A 22,926-nucleotide genomic window follows, 5' to 3' on the forward strand; every position below is an offset into this window, starting at 1 on the left:
CAGTTGTTTGCTTATGATGCTAAACTGGGAAGAGCACCATTTTATTGTCAAAGAACATCAATTTTTAAGAAACACTTTCCTGAAATGGCTCTTATAAAAATGCCATCTTTAGATTTCAGGAAATGAACTCAACACTCCTGTTGACGAAGTCAAAGGTTTTATTTCTCTTCCCTATGTTAAGTAAGGTTAGGTTAAAACTAGCCAAAATTCTTACGGAGTGTAAAATTAAGACTATATTTACATTTTTCATCAGAACACAATCACCATTTCAACCTGTTAAACCTAAACACAGTTCTCCTAAATGAAATATCCTAAATTTATCACCTGTGGTGTAACTACAAGACCCTATACTAAAGATAAAAAAAGAAATGAATGCATCAAAGATTAGAGACATAGAATATCAGAGTAGTGAGGTGCTAGCTCGGTGATCACATGTGGTTATGCAGTTAATTCGCATCTTAATGGAAAGACATCTGGTTTTATGGAAGGAGTCAGATATCTTACACCACTGTTATGACAAGACTGAGAGAACAATCTGGGAATCCACAGAAGTTACTAGCCCCTATACACCTGCATAATCAATCAAATAAGCAAATAACATGATGCCATGTACAACAATGCATACATGCTCACAGATAATTTGAATCATCAGAATCCCACATAATCACATTTGTTCGCTATGCTAATCTTTTGTAAGTCTGCTGCTTAATATTTTCATCTCTTTCACACATGAAGATGTCCCATTTACTTTGGATGAAACTAATTGTATTGTTAATGAACTAGAAGGTGTTCTGTGTTAACCTTTGCTAGATTTGCTCTCTCTCTCACACACAATCTAAAATGTTAACAGTACTATTGAATGTGAAATGCTGACAGAAATTTAATAATCAAAGTAACTTATTTTTTTTTAATAATAAATTATTTTTCATTTTATTTGAACAAGAGCAGAGAGTATAAACAAAATAATGGAAAAAGTTAGTTGAAAGCAACTTGGATAAAAATATGCAAAGATGATAGAAAGAATGGCATCTTTCAAGTAGAAAATTTCAACTATTTAATAACATAGGGAAGTTTCCTTTGCATGGTTTTTATTAGCAACAAGCATGAGAGGTCATAAGATCTACATCCCTTCTGTTATATATCTGCTACCAAATAAGAAATTTTCTATACAGTATACTTTAATTACTATAACTTAATAATAATACATAAATAGGTCATATTCACAAAAGTTGCTAATAAGTTGTAAATACTAACATAAAATTGTAATTTATTTATTTTTTGGGAACTAAATTTTATAAGCTGATATTGCTAAGTTAATGTATATCTGAAGGGGAATATTAAAACAAGGTCTGAGATCACCTCTGCAATTTACTAAAAAGGGACTAAAATGGCTGGAATAACTTGCTAATGTGTTAAGCTTTTGTGAGTGGTGATGAAGAAAAAGAAAAAAAACGTCGCCCATTTAATTTCTTCACATGAAACAAAAATTACAGTAATCTACCATTTATCCAATCTTAAAACAATGATCCTTCCCTTAACCAACACTTTCATGTCAACTGACTTCTGGTGGAGCACCATGTAACTGTACTTCATTTATCCAACATTTCCAATTAGCAGAACTTGTCATTCTGATAACTAAAGGGTCATAAATGGTAGATTACTGTATATTATTCATAGTTCAATATGCATGCAGAAATAAATCACATGCTTTATTTAAATTATTATAAAAGTTAATGGAAAGAGATCCAGTACCTACCTCTGTGATTGAGTTCCAGCTAAAGGGCCTTCCTTAAGTTAAACATTATCTATTTTTATTTATTTATTTTGTGATATAATTTTGTTAAGACTGTGTAAAGTGAGATTTTTGTACCTATTGCACAAGGTCCATAATGCCTATAGGCAAATAGACACAAAGAGAATGAGAGTGAGTGAGTGAGAGCAATACACAATTAAAAATGATGCAATTTTCAAATTTTAATGTGATATTTATCATGTTCTAAAAACATGAAAAAATAAAGCTTATATTTTAGATAAAGATAACTCTTTTCAAAATTCATTTCTAAAAAAAAAAGAAAATAATACAAACAATCCATTAGTATTCTAAACATATAGGAATTAATCAACTTACACCACATTAAATTTGCAGGAACCAATCGGAGCAGTTTTTTTATGGTGGGTAGTTATCGGCAGTGAGCTATTTTTAGCATAGCATTGCACACTGGAGGGGGGGGTAAATTATTATTATTATATTTTGGTATAATTATGTACAAACACACACACAGGAAGAGTGGAAATGAGACCTTATATCAAGTTTCTAGAGATGATGCATCAATTATATATTATATGTAAAAATTTCTAAAAAGTGTATCCAACTTCATTTGTTAAGAGTACATTTAAAATATTACAAATTAAAATTTTGTTCAGTATCTACAATCAGGGCCGTACTTATGCACAGGTGCATGAGGGTCTAGCTGGGGGCCTACAAAAATTAGTGCCAATTTAATGGCCCAAACAATGATGGAGTCCCCCCCTGCAGAGCACTCTAGTGCCTCAGGCCCCACCCACTTCAGGGAAAGTATAAGTATGGCCCTGTCTATAATTTAAAATTGTGCTTAAATTAAAATGTACAGCTCATTACAAAAGCAACTATTGAGATAAATATGATCATTTGACCAATCACAGTGTTAAATCTAGAATAAAATAAATGTTCCAAAATAATTAACATTATCAGTTGCATCAACTGTTCTCATCATTTCTTTGTGACCTATTTTCTTTACTTATTAGAATGTTATCCTCTCCTTGTTGGAGAACAATTTGTGAAGTTTCAGAAATTTTTCTTAATACAGTTTCATTTGTGATATCTGAAAAGTTCTTTCTTAGACTACTAACTGGCATAATTTTCCATTCAATTTCTGAAGTTATATTTCTTTGGGGAAAATTACTTTCATGTGAAACAGGAAAACATTCTGAACTGTTATGAGGAACATTTCCATGTTTTGTTTTAAAAGTTCTTTCACTTGTTGGTACATTTTCTACTTCATTATAAGAAACACTTTCAACTTCCATACAATTCGCCAAAGCATTTTCCATACCTTCGCCTGTAACAGTATCTCCAATACCTAATGTTAGCAGTGACTTCGATGGCTGTGTAGAGTTTAATGAAGTCTTAAAACATGAAGTGCCTCCTAATTTAGACATCACAGTTTTAAGTCCTAAGCTATTTACTATTTCAGGAATAGTTATATCTCCAAGGGCCACATTTCGCTGCTGCTGATGTATACTGCTTGCAGGAGGAAGAGTAGTAGATTCAAAATCTATTCTCATTTTTTGAGGATTATTCTCTGAATTATCAATCAATTGCATTAATGTACTTGAGTTTGTAGTACTCCTCTCTGTAAGAATGCTGTTTTTATTACATGCTATTTTTTCCTTTTCTTTTATTACAATAAAATTTTTGAGATCTGAACTGTTCTGACTATCAGAATTATTACCCATGTCCAAAATAGTCTGTGTTTTATTTTCATTGAAAGTTGTGGTGGCACAGACAGAAGTACTAAGTAATGAAATTTTTGGTTTTTCATTTTCTGCAATGTTCATACTTTCATAGCTTAAGCTGCCAACTTTTTCATGAGTAAGATTTCGTAAACTACCCAACAGCACATTTTTTTCTGGTATCTTGTTAATATATGTCACACTGGAGACCTTTGGGATATTTACTAAGAGAACATCCTCTTTTTCTTGAGAAATGTTGTAAATATCACTATAATTTTCTTCACCTAGTGTTGTATTTCTTAAATTATCACCTGAATTACTTTCTATTTCCTTTGAAGGAACTGGACTTTCTGATTTCATATTATCAACTATAGTTGCTTCTTCTTTGTGTGAATTAAGTTGGAATCCCAGGTTGATGATTCTAATATCTGTTTTACTTCCATGACTAAAATTAGATGTTTTTCCCTTCTGAAAATTTTCAATATTAGGAAATAATTGTGTATGCATATTTTTGTACTGAGTCTGATAAAGATTCCTTATCCTATCTAGTTCACCTTGAGAACATAATGATGAGAGGCCACAACATGCAGGTTTGTGACCTAGCCAAACAGCAACAGCTATCCAATGCCCATTTGGCAACAAGCAAAAACCTGGTACTGCATCAAATTCTACAGGTTCACCAGCATTTATTTCAAATAAATTAGATACACGTTTTCCATTTTTAAACACAATATCAGCCATAGCATAAATTATAATTTCTTTATTGCCATTCATAATGACCAAACCTTCAGAGCTTAATGCAGGATACAGCTGCCCTTTTCCATTTTGAATGAAATGACTTTCTGTGAGAGTAGAGCACAGAGAGCCACGAGTATCACAAAGAATTGTTTTATCTGATGATAGGGAACCATGTAAAATAGCATCATTACTTGATACTTTATCTATATTTCTCGTCCATACTGCTGATGCTCTCCACTTTGCCCTATATTGTTTTTTAAGATTTAAGTTTGCAATAAACTTCACAAGCTGTCCAACATGTATTATATCCTCTATAGAAATCGTGTTGATGACAAAAACATCTCTGATTACATGTATAGAAAAATATGCAGCATGGCATTTTGATTCTCCAAATGCAATAAAGCCATAAGCATTTTTAAGATAGCTTACTGTTCCGATAGTTTCTACAGTGTCATTTCTACTAATCTGATATGAATTTTTTTTAATAGTTGGTTGGTAAGAAACATCCAAAAACCTACTCCATACTCTCATAGCTTTCCATTCTGCTCTTTCTAGAGGATTAAAATTTCGTACAGCAGAAAATTTGACACACTGTCCTAATAGTAGTATTTCTTCCAAATTTTTAGTTTCATATTCAATATCCTGAATGTCATTTATGCTAAAGAAAACAAGTTGTCCAGTGCCTCCAAATGTGATGAAACCATAAGTGCCTTTTAATACTTTTACAGTTCCAAATTTTGTAATAGTTTCTGAATAAGGATGAAGAAGTTCACTATGAAGATCAATGTCTGAAAAATATTCAGATTCTGCACAAGATATATTTTCCTTTAAACTATCACTTTTAACACTCGAAATTGTTTCATTATTTGATGTTTTCCACACTTTAGTAGCACTATATGGTGAACAGCAGCTGGGTTCCAGTACAGCATTTAAAAACACTTCATCACTTATATTCACTCCCCATTCATGAATGCTGGACTTGCTGCCATCTTCAAATTCACGATAATCAAATCTTACATAAGTTTTTACTGGATCAGTCACATAAACAATTCCACACTTGGCAAAAAGTTTAAAAATGAGACCTTTTACTCCACACAACTTCGAAAGCTGCTTACACCGTGAAGGCACTTTTTCAGGAGTACTTGTAAAAAAGGCATTACCAACACACTCCCCTTCAATAATTGACTCTTCAGAAGTATATTTGCTTTTTTCTGCAACACTGGACTGTGTCCATATAGATGAATACCATTCTGAATCTTTCAGATGAGAAGATTCTGGGTGCATGCTAATCATTGTATCTTTTTAGAAACAGATGGAATAATTCCTAGGCAGATATTAATCATCTGTAATAAGAAAAAAAATTCTGTAATAAGTTTTAAAAAACTTGCATTTATTTATAAGCATATATTTATAAAATAATATTATTCTATAGAAGCCATGATTACATTTAACCTAAGCAATGATCATGATCTGAAAGCTCAAATTAGCACAGCATGAATATAATTTTGTTGTATAGATATAAAAAAAAAAAAAACGGTAACAGTTTTGATTATTTCTAAAAGCAGACAACAGGTAATAAATTGCAATAATTATATATGGACATGTTATGAGATATTTCATTATCTATACTCAGAATCATTTTTTTTAATCTGCTATAAATAAAAAAAAAAATGTATGAAGAAAATGCAAAATACCGGAAATAATAAACATATTTGGTTTAAAGCTTCCTTTCTAAATAGTCCACAAAGCATTTTGGGAAGAAGGAGGCGAAGAGAAAGAGAGATCTATTTATTAAATACATATTCGTGTTAACTTAATGGACTAGTTTTGCTTTAACACTTACTGCCCTACATAACAGATTCTAGAAATACTGACTTCCATCCATTTAGGGTAACCCAATACATAATTTATATATTATGACATTTCAAACTAAATTACAGAATAAATGCTTCAATCAATGTTCAATATTTATTCCTCTGCATCATTATACATGAAACTGTCACACCTAATGGAAGTTATAATTACTGTAGTCACTCTCATCCTATCATAATATTCATAGTTGTTGAAAGGTATTATAAGGTATAAAATTTTGATTGGCCAAATGGAAAGAATAATGTACTTCTCAAACTGCAAAAGATGTCTCATGTTTTAATGTACATCACCTTAAACATAATACAATGATATTTCAATCTGTCATTTGTCAGATCTAATTTGTTCAGGTCTTATATTTTAATTCTCAGAAGTGCTCCTAATTGCATCAAGCCGATATATATATATATATATATATATATATACACATATATATCTGCTTGTATATATATAATATAATCCCATATATATCGGCATATAAGATGAGGCCTAAATTTTAGGTTTTAAGCTTATGTTGGTTGTATAAGACGACCCCCCAATTTCTTCTTTCTTGTATTAATGCAACGTTAGGTATTGTTGTTATATCCGTTATTTTTATATCTATGCACATCCGTTATTTTTTTGCATAGCATAGATTTAGTATTTACGCGAATTACCCTAATTAAAATGATTAGCCCAAATTTTAATTAATTATTAATTTTGCATTTTTTTTTAATTGTAAGATTATTAAAAGACGTCAAAACTGACCATTATGTCATTATGTTGGAGTGCAAGGTTTTCTATACTGGCTTTGAAGTGGGCTGAGTTTTTTTATGTGTGATGGTGTGTTGTCAGTATAGTGTGAGAGCGCTTTGGCTAGATGCTTGGCTAGTTTGTAAGTGGGGGAATCAATGCCATCCACTATGGGACGTAATGGCACATTTTCTTTATGTATTTTTGGGAGCCCATATATGCGGGGGGCCTAGAGTTATATGGTTTCAGTCTGTTGGTAATCTCCGCAGGCCAAGAAGTGACCTTCTTAAGGAGCCTATGGAGTTTTCTAATATGAGAGTTGGTGGGATTGTATTCAATAGGGAGGTAAGTGGATCGATCTAATAGTAAAGCCTTGAGCTTACCTGTGTAGTCATTAAGATTGAGTACCACAGTGGCGTTCTCCTTATCCGCTTTGGTGATCACTATTTCTTTGTTTTTCTTCAATTCTTGTAGTGACTTGTATTCACTAATGGATATGCTGGATTTTGGAGATTTTGCTTTTGTGAGAACACAGGCTACATACAATCTAATGTCATTGGCGATGTGGTTTGGAAGGTGGCGAATCCCGCGTTCAATTAAATCATTAATTCCTCAGCCGGTAATTTCTTAGGAGCAATGACGAAGTTGTGACCACGTGACAGAGCGTTGAGTGCTTCAGGCTTCAAGATAACTGACGATAGGTTAACTACAGTGTTGGTTTGAAGGTTAGGTTTGGATGCCGAGTTCTTTATTAATTTTTTAAACTTGTTGATATGTCAGCTCCGTATTCATTCGAATTCTTTATTAGCCGCCATACACGAGACGTCATGTAGGACTGACCAAAGCTCGTGATTAAGCGTATGCGAAAGCTCATTTTCTAGCGCTAAAATAGCTCTGTTTATGTCGGCTAGGGAACTGCGTGTAGCAGTAATTTGCTCCCGAAGTAAAGCCTGGCTCGCCCGGTTGTAGATACGGGGAGCTTTCTCCATACGCTGTCAATTCCTTAATTATTAGTTATCATGTTTAACCAGCGTATAAGAATCGCTACAAGAAAAGATACAGTTTAGTCCGAACATTCCTCACTGTACAAAATCTCCTTCTGGTTACCTTCCACAAAAGATACAAATTGCTCTCCCTCTCCTTCATATTTACCATGTTCTATACAATTGCTTCCACTTATGCTTTGGACAAACAGGACATTCAGTTAAAAAATGAATGCAGGAAAATAAGTCTTACTTCATCTATAATAAACCTGAAAAATCAAGCCAATGACAATTCCTCTGGTCCATACATGCCAGTGTAAGTTTAAATAGTTGTTTAAAGAGAATGCTGAAGCACTTCTACTTTGCCCAAACTTAAATGACCCAAAATCTTTGCATTATGCACTGGAAAGATTTGGGAGTCTCATTCTGATAAATGGCAAGAAATAAATTCCTCTTTAATCATTACTATATCATATGCCATTAAAACTTCATTTCATAGGAATGATATTTTTGCCATGTGACCTGAATTTTAAGGATTTCTATCTACCTTCCTAACCAAGATTAACAGCCTGCACTGAGACATCGCCCTCATGATGGAAAAAGGAAAGGACAGAAAATTAGTCTTCTTGGATTCTCATTTCCCTTGCAATCTCTGTTCACCACAAACCCATCTTTGCAGGCCATCATCTTAAAAAATGGGCATCATGAAAGCATTAATGAAGAGAATTTGTCTGCTCCAATCCCAAAGATCTCTGAAATGATACAATTGCTGAAGTTTTTTTTTCCATGTCATTTTAATTTTTTCATTACTTTATTCTTTTTTTTTTTTTCATAACTACCCATTTTCACTCTAGCTCATGGTCATATCTGTAAAAAGGAATAACATTCCATTACACTTTTGTGTGTGGGAGGGAAGGGATGATGCTTAAGGGTCAAAGCTGTATAACTGAGAAGAGACCTCCACAAAGTCTTTACAGGAACATGCAGAACCAACCAGAGCTTCTGACCTAATTGCCAATCCTCACCTTCTTGTGGTACACCATTACCAGGATACTGAAAACATTGAAAATATCAACTGCATTGTGAATGGAGAACTACAGAACAAATAAAACATTTCAGCTACTCAGGCACACAATTTTTAGTGAAGATGGTAAATTAAATATGAAAATAGACAACAGACTCAACAAAGCTGGTACGGTAGGAAGTCAAATGAATAAATTTATATGGAATAAGAGAGAAATTAGTCAAAACACTAAATGGGCTGTATACAAGACCATGTTCAAAACAATTTTAACTTATGGATCTGAGAGCTGGGTTAGAAATAAAACACTTGATCTGAGACTAGAGACCACAGATACGAGAGTCCTGAGAAAGATTAGGGGCATGAACAGATGACATCAATGGTAATATCATATTAAAATGAGGATATTAGGAAAGAACTTGACATTGTTAGCATTCAGGAATGTGTTAGCAGAGCCAATCTCAGGTGGTATGGTCACTTAAACAGAGTGGGAGAGGAAAGATTAGCAAAATGAGTGTTCTCTGCCAGGTTAGCAGGAAAAAGACCCAGAATAAGACCAAGACATAGATAGATCGATAAAAAGTGCCTTAGAAGACAAAAATATAAGATCTAAAATGTTGGTTGTTCCTCCGAATTAATCTGTCTAAAACAGATTGATTCGGAGGAAAATTGTTGATAGGAAGTTAGTAATGATGTAAGTTTTTCATGTAGTGCTATCATATCCTGTACACATCAGGAATCTGATGATGATACACTTCTGCACTGATGATGGCTTGTTAGCTTCAGGCTGAAATCTTTGCAATAATAAAATGATTATTATTATTATTTAGTCTTGTTAAAGACTTAAAAATTATAGTTATTTGAATATCAGATTTAATACCACTTTCTTTAATAATACAGTCCATACACAGTATATTATAAATAAATCAAATCAGGGCACAACCTTGACTTATATTTGATTAACATTAAACCATCTTCTTGCATCCTTCAATTCGAACTACCTACTCCAATTAGCAACTTTAATATAACCCATGTATCCCTCTGTAAAGTTCCATTTACATCACACAGATTTATCACTTTAAACAGTTAACCTTGTTATCCAGTTATTTATTTAGCGTATGATGTACAGGTCTCAGAATAATATATACAAATTCCATAAAACAGTATATAAACAATTATAAAAATCATATTAAAAGGGGTACACTAGGCTGAAATGATTAAACATCAAAATTAAGAATCAGGAGTCAGAGCTTAATCCTTAAATCCCGGATACACTCCAGGGATTCTGGGATCAGTTTAAAAAAGTCCTCTTTAGAACCCAAGAATGAGTAGATACAACACTCAAGTACAATGTGATTGATAGTCTGGATCCCTCTTCTGCACTCACAGTTTGGAGTATCGGACCAGTTCCATTTATGCAGGAGATGCTTACATCTCCCATGTCCTGTTCTGATCCGATTTAAAGTGGTCCATACATGTCTGGGGAGATTGAAGCCCTCCAGACGAGGGCTTCAATCTACCCATGTTAGATTTGAAATAGGTGTTTGAAGATTGGAGGTATGTTGAAACCAATACTGCCCCCATGATTCGCATAGGTCGAAGTTCTGGTCATTTGTTTGTATTGCACTCCTCCAGGCAGGGTGCCTGGATTTTAGTCTTTGTGAAGTATGGAAGGAAATATCTTGGTGGATAGGCAAGGAACTGTTTCCAATTATTTTTGTCCATAGTTTGCTTAAGGCTTGAGTCCTGCGGAGCAAGGGAGGGGCTATATTACTGAGAGTTGGGAGCCAGTAGCAGATCTTAAAGCTCCAGAGATTATCCTCATAGTTTGATTCAGCTGGGCATCGACCAAAGAAGCGTGTGCGTTGTTCAGCCCACAGGAGCACAATACTCTGCTGTAGAATAGACCAAAGACAGTGCAGTAGTATGCAGCGTGTTGGCATCAGCACCCCCAAGAAGTACCAGCAAGTTTATGCAATATATTATTACGAGTTTTTAATAATATATTGCATAAATTTTCTAGATGATATTTAATTGTCAAACTTCTATCTACGGTAACTCATAGGTATTTTGGATGATTGTTAAATTTCACTTGTTTATTTCTGAAGTAAACTTTTCGGATATAGTTGGCCTGGATATTACTTAAATGAAAGGATGCTACTTCAGTTTTGTTCAGGTTAGGTGGTAATCGCCATCGTCTTAAGTATTTATCAAGTACAGCCAGATCTTCAGTAAAGGTGTTCTCAGCTTTTTGGAATGTTGAGTTGCAACGGCAATATCGTCAGCATACATGAATCTCCGTGATGCTGTCTCTGCGATATCGCTAATATATAAGTTAAAGAGCAATGGGGCAACAATTGACCCATGAAGTAGGCCATTTTTAATCTTAAAGAATGTACTTTGAGATTCATTGAAAGATACTTGTATCCATCTGTCTGCTAGTATTTGATTAATTAGGTTGGCTAGTTTTGGTGATGGGATAGTTTCTAGGAATTTTAAGATAAGACCCTCTCTCCACACTGTGTCATAGGCAGCAGAGAGGTCCACGAATACCGCTATTGTTTTCCATAACTGTTCTCTATAAAGGTTGTCAAGGCCAGTACTTGATCGCAACAACTTCTGTCAGGTTTGAAGCCAGCCTGTTCCTGTGGAGTTCTGTTATGTATACGTGAAGAAATTCTGTTGTATAGCATTCTTTCGAGAAGTTTCAGGCAGATGCTTAACAAGGCAATAGGATGGTAGTTGCCAGGTATTAAGACAGCAATGATTTTAGTTCTTTTAAAAATTGATGGAAGTATGCAGAGTCCAGGATATTATTGTACATAGCAGTAAGCCATTTAATAGTTTTTGGTCCACAGTTCTTAATGAATTCAGGGTAGATGTTATCGAGTCCAGCCGCCTTCCCAGTCCTCAATGAGTTAACTGTCTGCGTAAGTTCCTGGGAAGTGAAAGCCTGAGATAGTGATGATGGTGGAAGATCTGTTTTGAGATTTTTTAGTTTTTTTTCCACCTCTCTCGTAGTTACTTTATCTTGAGGATATTTAGTCATCGAGACTATATGCTTTGCAATGTGTTTTGGATCTATAGAAGGCAGTTTACCAGACGTCCTTGTATTAGGGTCAAGCTTCCTAATCAGGGACCAAACTTTTCGACTGGAATGAGTAAAATTCTTCATTGTTTTAATCCATTTGTTTTTTCTAGCACTGTCAAGAGACTTCAGTAGCTCAGTGGCTACTGTAGGGTAATTATTAGTAGAGAATTCTTTATATAGTTTTTCACTGTCACTATTCCAGCCTGGGATATAGTCTCTCCTAAAACCTCTTGGAATGGTTCGTTTGGCAGCACCAATAATAATGCTAATAAATCTATTGTAATTGTTTACAGTGGGCTTTATGAATCTTATTACAGTATCAACCTGTTTCTTAAAAGAATCCCAGTCAACTTTGAGAAAGTTCCACCTAGGTTTTAATACTCTTCTTATGACTGGAATATTTAGGCCTACTTTATAGAATAAAGTTGGTCAATGTTGGCTATTTGGAAAACTGTCTAATACTTTCCTACAGATGGGAAATTGGTCGCCATTATCGTCTGCAGTACAGAAGCACAAATCAGGGTTATATCCTCTTTCCCACCTAGAGGAGAGAAAGCTCGGTGTATCTTTGGCATCAAAGATCAGATAGAGGTTCTGATTTTCCATCCAGTTCACTAGTAGGGTACCATTTAGATCATCCTTTCTATAGCCCCAAAGGGAGCGATGACTATTAAAATCTCCCATGATTATGCTTGGATGCTGCTGCTGGGACAGTACTTGATCAGGCCATTTAGCTAAGGTAGATTTATACATATCTATATATTATATCTATATATGTCCTTGCTGGTACTTGGTTCACAGATCTTATAATTAAAAATATAATTTTTTATATATGTTGCCACACCATATTTGGGATCGTTTATGCAGTTAATCATCTTGTAACCGTATATTTTCCCTCTCATTAGTAGATCTAGATCGTCCTTAGTATGAGTTTCCTGTATTACGACTACATTTATTTGGTGGTAGTTCAGGATCTTAGTAAGAACTTCACATTTAGCCCTACTTATGTATGTTTAATTGCCATATTTTTAAGAGTTAGCCCATATTATTGATTCTCAAATCCTCGGTAGGTGTGTGTGTCGGTTATCTGAGAGCCTGTGTCCGTGAGTCCTGCTAGGAGAGTATGGATCCATCTGTCGCTGTAGACTATTTATCATTATCCAGGGTGCACCATGAGGAGGCAGTCACTGAAGACTCATTATTATTACTATTTTATTTCAGAAAATAATAGATACAGTATTTTAAATCTCCCTTAACTGATGCTACATAAATGGGAGGGTGTATCTGTGGGGAGGGGGATGCATAGTAACATCTACAATGTCAATCAGCTGGAGAATGAACTTATAAAAGCTAGTCACCCACTAAAGGAAGTTTTTTAAGCATTTTTTTCAGTCAGTTCCTGATTTACTCAATCTCTTCTAGTGAGGCTTTGTTTTTTTGCTATAAACTGAATTCTTAACTTGACAACTTGCAAAACTCAACCAAAGAACTCACAACTTCACCTACTTAGTAATAGTAACTAGGTGAAGGCACATGAGATGATGCAACTTTTTGCTGTATCCTCCTTATGTGTTGCTTTTTTTTTTCTGCACACACATTGTCAGGGCCACCCCTAGAAATTTTGCCGCCCTGTGCAGTAGCATATTTTGCTGTCCCTTCTCCCTTATTTTTAGTATAGTTTATGCCAACTTTGCCGCCCCGTGCAAATGCACATCTTGCACCGTCGGTAGAGCCGGCCCTGCACACTGATTAGCATTCATGCTAATCTTTTGGTATCCGGTACTGACAATACTGAAGACTTAGTTCATTATTATTATTATTTTATTTCAGAAAATAATACATACAGTATTTGAAATATCCCTAAACTCTGATGCTACATAAATGGGAGGGTGGGGAGGGGATCCCTTAAGGATTAAAGCAAGATAAATGAGAGACCTTCACAAAGCCTGAAAGGAGTGCAAAAGGATGACCATGGCTTTTGACAAAATATCCTGGTGCATACAGGTATTATCAATTAAAACTGAAAAAAATGTGATTAAGCTAATAATTTGTGACTTAGCCAAACAAACTATACTCTGCATTTACTTAAACCAATAAAAAAAATGACAGCATGGCATTATGAAATGCCACGACAGTGGAGATACAAATTACCCAGTTAAATAAAACTGTCCATTATTTTCACCAGGGAACCAAGAAAAATAGCAAAAAGTCAGCTATGTAAATGTAATGTCAGCAGAATTGAAGACATCAACCTATATCAGTGAAACAAGTTAAAGAAAGAGATAAGAGAGCCATATCACTGTAAGTTATATTATTGAGACAGAAATGTGACAGTGCTGAACAATGTTAAAAATTGTAACAATTAAATTCCCAGAAATGAGCATGCAAAAACTATATTTGCTTACCTGTAGACCAGCACAGTTAGATGATCTTGCCATTGTTCACATTTCTGGGACTCATCTTCTGGAATGGATATCACAAATGTCAGGAAATTAGCTTCCTTTAAAAGGAAGCTAATTTCCTGACATTTGTGATATCCATGAGTGTGATATTTTTAACTAAGACCAAGAGTTACTAGCTAAAAAAAAATCAATCACAAAATTTGATTGTCCTCCATATTCACTAGACCTGCAGTTTCATCCATGTAACTTTTGGCTGTTCAAAACTGCAAGTCTAGTGAATATGGAGGACAATCAAATTTTGTGATTGATTTTTTTTTAGCTAGTAACTCTTGGTCTTAGTTAAAAACTATGGAATTATATTCAGAGGCATTTTCATCATGGATGACCCAACTGTTTGGCCAAAGTTCAAGTATGTTTTATGATCATCATATGACCTTGCTAGCACTTCGAAGAATAATAATGGTTCACTGTTTTTTCCCTTATTTAACAAATTTGAAATCAACTATACCATTATGATCGAAAAAACAAACAAGCATTGTCTTGATCTGCAATCATGACATTTGTATGGTCTGTTTTCCATTGAAAGCTCTGGCATTTTGTTTCATTCATAATAAATTCATCAATTTCATCACCAATAATAACTCTAAAAAACAACCAATTGTGAAGAAAGATCAGGCTTTGTCAACTACAAGCTTGATTGTTTTGATACAACCTAATGCAACAGCACAGACATATCCAAACATGCAGTCACAAAGTATGGCCTGACTCACCATATGCACAATAGCATGAGTTGATACCAAGAATTTCTACCTTGCACATTTAGGTGTCGGTGATCATAGAAAGAAAGGAGTAGCTATATATTCAAAATAAGTTTTTTTTTTTCTCAATTAGTATGGACACACTTTAAAATAAGTAATAGAAAAATGAGGCTTATTCATGCCTATAGTCCCACAGTATCTACATAACAGAGCAGGAAAGCAATACCAAGCATAGACAAATGCTCTGTGAAAGTTTGAAGAAAGAAACTAAGATAATAATCATAGGAAGTAACTGCCAGATTTCTTCTCAGGGCATAGATGAACAAGTCATTACTAACATTACATTACAACATACAGATATGCAGAAATTCACATGGCGAACACACAAGAAATGAGAAATCCTACACAGTGGTGAGCTTAAGGGGCTTGCGCAAGCCCTTTGTTAATTTTTTCTCAAATTTTCGAGCCCCTTGTTCTTCTTGTTTAGTAATCTTGTAGAACTAGAAAATACCACCGTGGAATGTTTATATGCTGCTATAACTACTACTTTAAATTCATATGGATTTTCTGATAACTATATAAAAAATCATTTTATTACATTTTGTTCATTAAGCTAGTGTAATGTTAGGAAACAAATCAGGTGTTGCAATCAAAATTCTACAAAAATTTCCCAGCGTTGTGATTTGGCATTGCGCTCATCATTTACACACTTAGCATTAGACGATTCAATAAAAAACATTAAAGAAATAAATCATTTTGAAGCATTTATGGATAAATTATATGCTTTTTATCATCAATCACCAAAAAATCAACGAGAACTAAATACAATTGCAAAAGACCTTGGTATCGAAATTTTAAAGATCGGCAGTGTATTTGGACCACGATGGCCAGCTTGCAGTTTACGAATGGCTCTTGCTTTGTGGAGAAATTACCCAGCTTTATGCAAGCATTTTGCATCGAATGATAAATATAAGGGCTTTTTAAACAGACTTCTCAATTTGGAATTTTTAAAAGATCTAGCATTAACGATTGATATCCTACAGGAATTATCATATCTGTCAGAAGCTCTACAAAGTCGCAATATAAGTATTATAAGGGCTAAGTTAGGCCTTTTTTTTACACGACGATGCAAGCTCTTTGTTAAAATTTCCATAGCCCACAACTGATTCTACATTAATGTTGACAGTGATATAGTCACGTGTTTAAGATGTAATAATATACAATAGATTTGAAACAAGAGGCGATTACCTTTTTTTTTTTTTTTTTTAGGCAAGGAAAAGATCAATATCATAATGGATTAAAAAAAAATGTATAAAAGTTTTAGAAAGAATCAAAGTCAAGTAGTTTTCAAAAGTATACTACAAGTATAGGGGTGGAAAAAAAAAAAGAAAAGAAAAAAAAAAAACTTGGTGATTCTCAGTAGCAAAATTCGAGGCAGATATTAAATGACAGCCAGGGAAACCTGTGATGCACTGGTTTTTCAAGGAGAGAAAAATCCAAACTTAATGGTGGCTTAAAAATGTTAAACAGACAGTACTGAAAAGAAGATAACAGACCAAAAATAGCTCATGTAGATAAAAAAAAAAGATATGTCAAAAGTAGCTAAGTATACACATGAAGAGTAACTAAATAAGTCATGGGAAAGCTTTGATAAGAATGTAAGATTTATGTGACCAGATGTACAGCATTTAAAATATTTTATCGCCTTAAGAGAATTAATAAACTACGAACATACTTACATTAGTTGTTTATTCTGAGGAACTTTTGTATGCAAAATTATTTTTTGATTATATGCCAAACTTTTATTTTAAAGTTGGACAAAATTATCATCGCCAATCAATGTAATCTAAATTTATGTAATACCAATGTTTTATGTTTTGTTTTTACAACTATAATTTACACAGTGTATGTTTAATGCATGTAATTTGTATTCTGTTTTGTAAAAGTATTACTTATTTTTAATGTGCAATTCACAACCATCTGTAATAAATTGTAATTGGGCTGATGCCCATAATAAACATCATTATCATAAAACAAAGTTTAGATATTGATATCTGTTGCTTTTAAATTTCATTCATAAAACAAACAATTATGCGTGACAGCAAAAGTGTATTTTCCCTTTTTTAATAATAAAGGTAATTTAAGTTATTGTTAGTTTGAGGTCTTTCAGTACCTCATTCATGTCAATACAAAATCGATTGTGGAGCAAAAAGGAAACCACGAAACGATATATATCTACATTGGTTATAGTAATGGTCATTTAAAGAATGCTATTTTGTTGTATTTTCAAAATCAAAGTTTCACCTGTAGACATAGTATTACAATTGTTGTTTTTGATATCATAGATCCCAAGTATTCACAGAAGTGATACTTTGCTATATCTTTTTTTATATGTTTAAAAATTGGAAATTTTATAATTATTTTAAAATATTTAATTATTTTTTAATAATCAGGTTTAAACCATGTCAATAAAAAGAAAACGAAGGGATTGCAAACTAACAGATAATTTGAAAAAAGAGTATCCGTTTATTAAGGAGTATGAACAGGAGGGATATGTTTCATGTACAATCTGTTTGGGAAAATTTTCTGTGACCTCTGGAGGAAAGCAAGATATCACAAGGCATTTAGCTTCTTCATTTATAAAGATGACCAGTTTTCTCCATCAAACTGAATTTGGGATGAAAGAAAGAGAATTAGCGATTGCAGAGGCTGTGTTTTCTTTCCATACCATATATCACAAACTTTTAGATCCATGGACTGTACATCCAAATTGATCCATAAATTATTCGACAGCAAATTCACATGTGCAAGGACAAAAGCAGAAGCTATCATCAAGAATGTATTTGCACCACATGCAATGAAAGAGCTTGGTAAAGAATTACAAAATATAAACTTTATATCTGTTTTCTGATGCATCAAACCATAAAGATGTAAAACTTTTTCCTACTATCATTTGTTATTTTGATTCAAAAAGTGGTATGAAGAATAAGATTATTGATTCTGTGTCCCTGGAGAAACTGAATAGCTTATCAGTAATTCTATTTTAACTGTTCTTGAAAAAAAAAACAATTTATCTAAGAAGAATGTTGCATATTGTGCCAATTTTGGTGGTGTGGCTAGAAAGGATATTAACAATGTCTTCGCTATATTGAACAGTAGTTCAGAGCAAAGTATTACTGGAGTAGGTTGTGCAGCTCATAGAGTTCACAATACCATTCAAACTGCTGCTGATCTTTTACCACTAGACATAGTCTATTGTAACAAAATTTATAGCCATTTTTACATTTACACTGTCAGAGTAGAATCTTTGAAAGAACTCTGTAAAGAAGCAGAAGTTGAATATCATAAAATACTAGGCTACAGTAAAACTAGATGGCTAGCTTTAATGCCTGTGACTGACAGGATTCTGAAATTATATAGTCCATTGAAGTCATATTTCTTATCCCTTGATAAGTGTCCAAGAATAACTGAACTGTTTTTCAATGATAATACCTCTCAGTTGTGGTTAACATTTCTTCATAGTCAGGCATCAGTCTTTGAGGCAATAGTCAGAAACATTGAAGGAAATGATTGTACAATAATGGAAGTCTCAGAGGAACTTGATATGCTAAAAGCAAAATACAGAGAACGTCTCGAATCAAATTATGTTCCTATTTCCATAAGAAGAGATTTAAGAATTTTAGAAGATGATGGAAGCGTAAAAAAAAATTGTTTATTTCTCATGTTAAAACTTTTTACAGTAACTAACTGGAATATTTGGACATGTGGTCATCCCAGTTCCTGGAAATTAAGACATTTACACTATACATTATACAGAGCAATATATATCTTATACTATAATATAATAGCCTATTATTTGCCTTAAGAATGACGGCTTGATATTTGGAATACTTGGACATGTGGTCATCCCAGTTTCTGGAAATTAAGACATTTAAATGGGTGAACCTTAAAAATAGGATATCATGGCATGATTCTGAGGCATCATTGGAGTATATAGGTTCCAATTTTGGAAAAAATCAAGGAATATATGAAAATAACTTTTTTGATGAGGTTTCTTGTTTAAAGAAGTATATAATTGATTCAAAAATTGAAGAATGGAAGAAGGAAAAAAACTCCTACAGGAGATAGATGAGTTGAGATATTTGCATTTTTTGCAAAACAAAAAAGTACCTTATGGTAATATAAAAAAAAAAAAAAAAAAAGTAGATTTGCTTACCTGGGACAAATGCTGTTACAGAAGGAGTATTTTCAGTTGTGAATAAATTATGGATTGCAGAGAAAGCACAATTAAAACTTGAGACAATAAAGGCCATTCTTATTGTGAAATATAATATGGTTGATTCCTGTGAAGATTTTATGGATGAAATATCAGAGGATGATGAATTATTGAAAAGAATTCATTCTTCTGAAAAATATGTTTCAATTATTCATTTGGAGAGTTTTAATAGATATTCATTGTAAAAGATAAATAAGTTTTGTGTGATATTTACTTTTGCATATATTATTAAGAATTTAAATAAAAGTTGCTTTTAATAGGTGGGAGGACATCCATTCCCTAGTCCTCCTAGGAGATGGATGTCCATCCCCTAGGAGGGCAAGAGTGTGGTTAGTAAGGGTGTTAGAGCTGGGTTTTTTACTTTTAGAGTGGTGAGAGAGTGGAATAAGCTGCCAGAGTCTGTTGTAGGTGCTATGACAGTGAATGAGTTCAAGGCAAAGTATGATAGATACTGTGTGAATGTCGAATAGTTGTGATGGACATGATGTTTAGGGCCTCCGTCGATGAGTCTAAGGACTCCTTGGAGTTGCTTGTAATAATAGGTATCTATTCATATAAAATAAATACGGTTTTGGGGATATTCACTTTTGAATCCATTATTGAGAATTTAAATAAAACTTTCTTGATAATTTAGAAGTAACATTATTAATTAGTATTAATAACAAGAATGAAAGTAGAATATTTTATTGAAAAAAAGTATGATTATGTTTCTGTTGGGATAAGAAGAAATACAGCAATTTTAGAATATACAACTAGAGGGAAGGCAAACCTACAAAGCAGGAAACAAAAGTTATGCAACCAGTGGAACGTGTCCAGCATTGGTCCTTGGATAATCTGGTCACTGTATATAAGATAAATACCATGAAGGTATCGAAATGGTCTGCAAGAACTATAAAAAAACAACAATCACTGATAGAAAGAGTACTATAAATCGAATCATAGATAAAAGTGACAAAATTATGTGCTTTTAAAGACTTAAATGAGATAAGCTCTGACCAAAAAAAAAAAAAGGTAGAAAGTATTCAAGGAAATTAATCAGGTGCAGATATTTTAGTCTTTGAGAGAGAAAAAGGCATCAGAACACTAATATGTGGGAAAGCAAATAGAGTAGATGGACAAGAAACTCTGCTCTAAGAATCGAACATGATAATTTTCCAGCCACTTCAGGACCTTCAATACCACTTGCTAGGGGAGCAGTGGTCCCACAATGTTGCACTTACCGTTGTCATCGTAATATTCCCAAGGATCTGTATTACATATCCTTAGGAATATAATACGGCTGTTAATCTAAAAAAAGCAAATGATAACGTACCATGAAAAAAAAAAACGCCAATTAAAACGCTAGTTATATGCAGTACGGGAACATTATAATGAGCAATCTATATATATATATCTTATACTATAATATAATAGCCTATTATTTAGCCTTAAGAATGACTGCTTGCTATTTTACTTGATGTAAATATATGAGTTCATGTCATTAGTTTTATTACATTATATATATATATATATATATATATTGTTCAAATTAGGATTGACTCGGAATGTATACATTTATAAGATTAAAATTTAACTGACTAGAACCCGAGAAAGTATAACAAAAACCATTAATAAATCACGACTAGTTTAATCGGTATTCCGACTTCTTCAGGTGAGTAAGAAAACTCGGGTTCTAGTCACTTAAATTTCAATCTTTTATATATATATATACATATATAACAATCATGCAATTCACGGGCAATACACACCTTTCTAGCGTTTTTTGACTGATATGTTTGTTTTTGAAACCATACTGAACTTTCAAAAGTCTAGAGTAAACAACTTTTAAATTTGGAAGATATAATCCATCATTCGTCACGTTTTCATAAATCAGCTCATGTGGTTTGTCTAAAACAAACTAGTTTCCTTTTCAGTTTTAAAAGAAAACATGAAGTAATTTGAAAGGTTTTCCAATACTTTTTCAAAATACATTACAACTAAGTTCAATTAACTGTGTGTGTATATATGTACTCATTATATAACATAACATAAAACGTCCATAAGAATACAAACGAAGACTGTTTATACTACATAGCGGCATGATATGAGTTAGAGATTAAATTAAATACATAGCTTCGAGATTAAAGAAATCCAGAAGAAATTAAAATAAATTGTTTCACAAAAACGTAGCCAACTACATTCCAGTTATACTAAAAAAATATTAAAATCTACACTTTTCAAAATTACAGAAACAATATATTAATATTAATATTATTATTATTATTAACAGAGATCTCCAGGAAGTCAGCGTTACAAATACCAGGTACAAATACCACGTACAAATACCAGCTAATTAACACGTTTTATTCTTGAATTCATTCACACTGCTTGCACTCACAGCATGCAAAGGCAATCCATTCCAGTCGCGCATCACCCAATAAGGGAAAAATCTAGCCTTCACCCCTTCTTAGCGGCATTCGTTCTCGGCTTCCAATGATGACTTTTTGTTCTTTCCCCACCCTCCATGAAATGAAAATTTCCATCAACTGAAATTCTGTATGACCCTTTCAGAAGTACATAGAAGTATATGACTTCAGCATTGGCATCTCTTCTGGATTGGGCTCACACTGATAGCAGTTTTGAATGCTCGTCATTGGGTCTGCTCATCTGCTGAGATTTTCAGTAATACAAAGTATTAAGTATAATATTTACTTAATACTTAAATTTACTTTACTATATTAAATTACTTAAAGGATTAAGCCAATAATATAATTTCTTGGCATCTTTAATTTATAATATAACCAAGTAAAAAAACTTTCATCATCTATTTCTAATCCAGAGTATTTTAATAATAAGATGTGACGCCTTTTGACTACCTGTATATTGGGAAGCATGTGACTTTTGCATTACTTCACCGAGAGAGAGGAGCAGGAATTGAGAGGGGAAATGAGGGCGGTACATTGCGCCCTTCGATTGGAATAGGCCTAAGTTCGATTCTCGTCGCGACGGGAGGAAACTTTATCTGGTCGATTTCAATCGATGGTGAGTTAGCCGATCTCATACGGAGGTAGCAGGGTTTTTTCTCCCGGAAACTCGGGTTTTTCATCCCGCATACATACAAATCGGCCCTTCAGAACACACGCAATTTACAGACAAAAATTACTAGTTGTGGTGGTGTTGGAGGTGGGCGGTAGATGGCGTTGATTCGTAGTAGAGGTAAGGTGTAGGGACAGTTGAAAATGTCCTCCCGCGATGAGTCTTCGGACTCCTTGGAGGTATCAGGAATTAACACGTTCATTTCCAATCACGTGATGAGAGTTCTCACCAAACGGCCGATCACGCGTTATCGCGTTGACGTCGCTAACTAAATAAAAAAATATAAAAAATTTGGCCACCACACGAAATTCCAATTTTCAGCTTGGCAATGAAAGTGTTAAGGAGAGACAGTTTTATTGAGACTTTTGACGTGATTGGACGTATTCTTTAGACTGTTCCTGATTGAATTTTATATAAGGCTTTTTGGGAATCTCACATTGCACTGAGGGAGGCAGTAGATAAACCTACTGTCTCCCCTCTGCATGAAAC

General features: G+C 33.6%; 1 protein-coding gene across 1 annotated transcript; it reads right to left on the minus strand.

The window, feature by feature from the left end:
- Positions 1–984: 984 nt before the first annotated feature.
- Positions 985–21,419, minus strand: LOC150100969 (uncharacterized). The gene is made up of 2 exons (XM_090401361.1): positions 21,111–21,419; positions 985–5,573 (listed from the first exon to the last, which is right to left on the minus strand). The coding sequence occupies exon 2, from the start codon at positions 5,521–5,523 to the stop codon at positions 2,737–2,739; it is 2,787 nt and encodes a 928-aa protein (XP_090257487.1). The 5' UTR covers positions 5,524–5,573; positions 21,111–21,419; the 3' UTR covers positions 985–2,736.
- Between the last annotated feature and the right edge of the window lie 1,507 nt (positions 21,420–22,926).

Source organism: Typopeltis vanoorti, chromosome 12, assembly GCF_054136105.1.
Source record: "Typopeltis vanoorti isolate ZY-2024b chromosome 12, IOZ_Tvanoo_1.0, whole genome shotgun sequence".
NCBI lineage: Eukaryota > Metazoa > Arthropoda > Arachnida > Uropygi > Thelyphonidae > Typopeltis > Typopeltis vanoorti.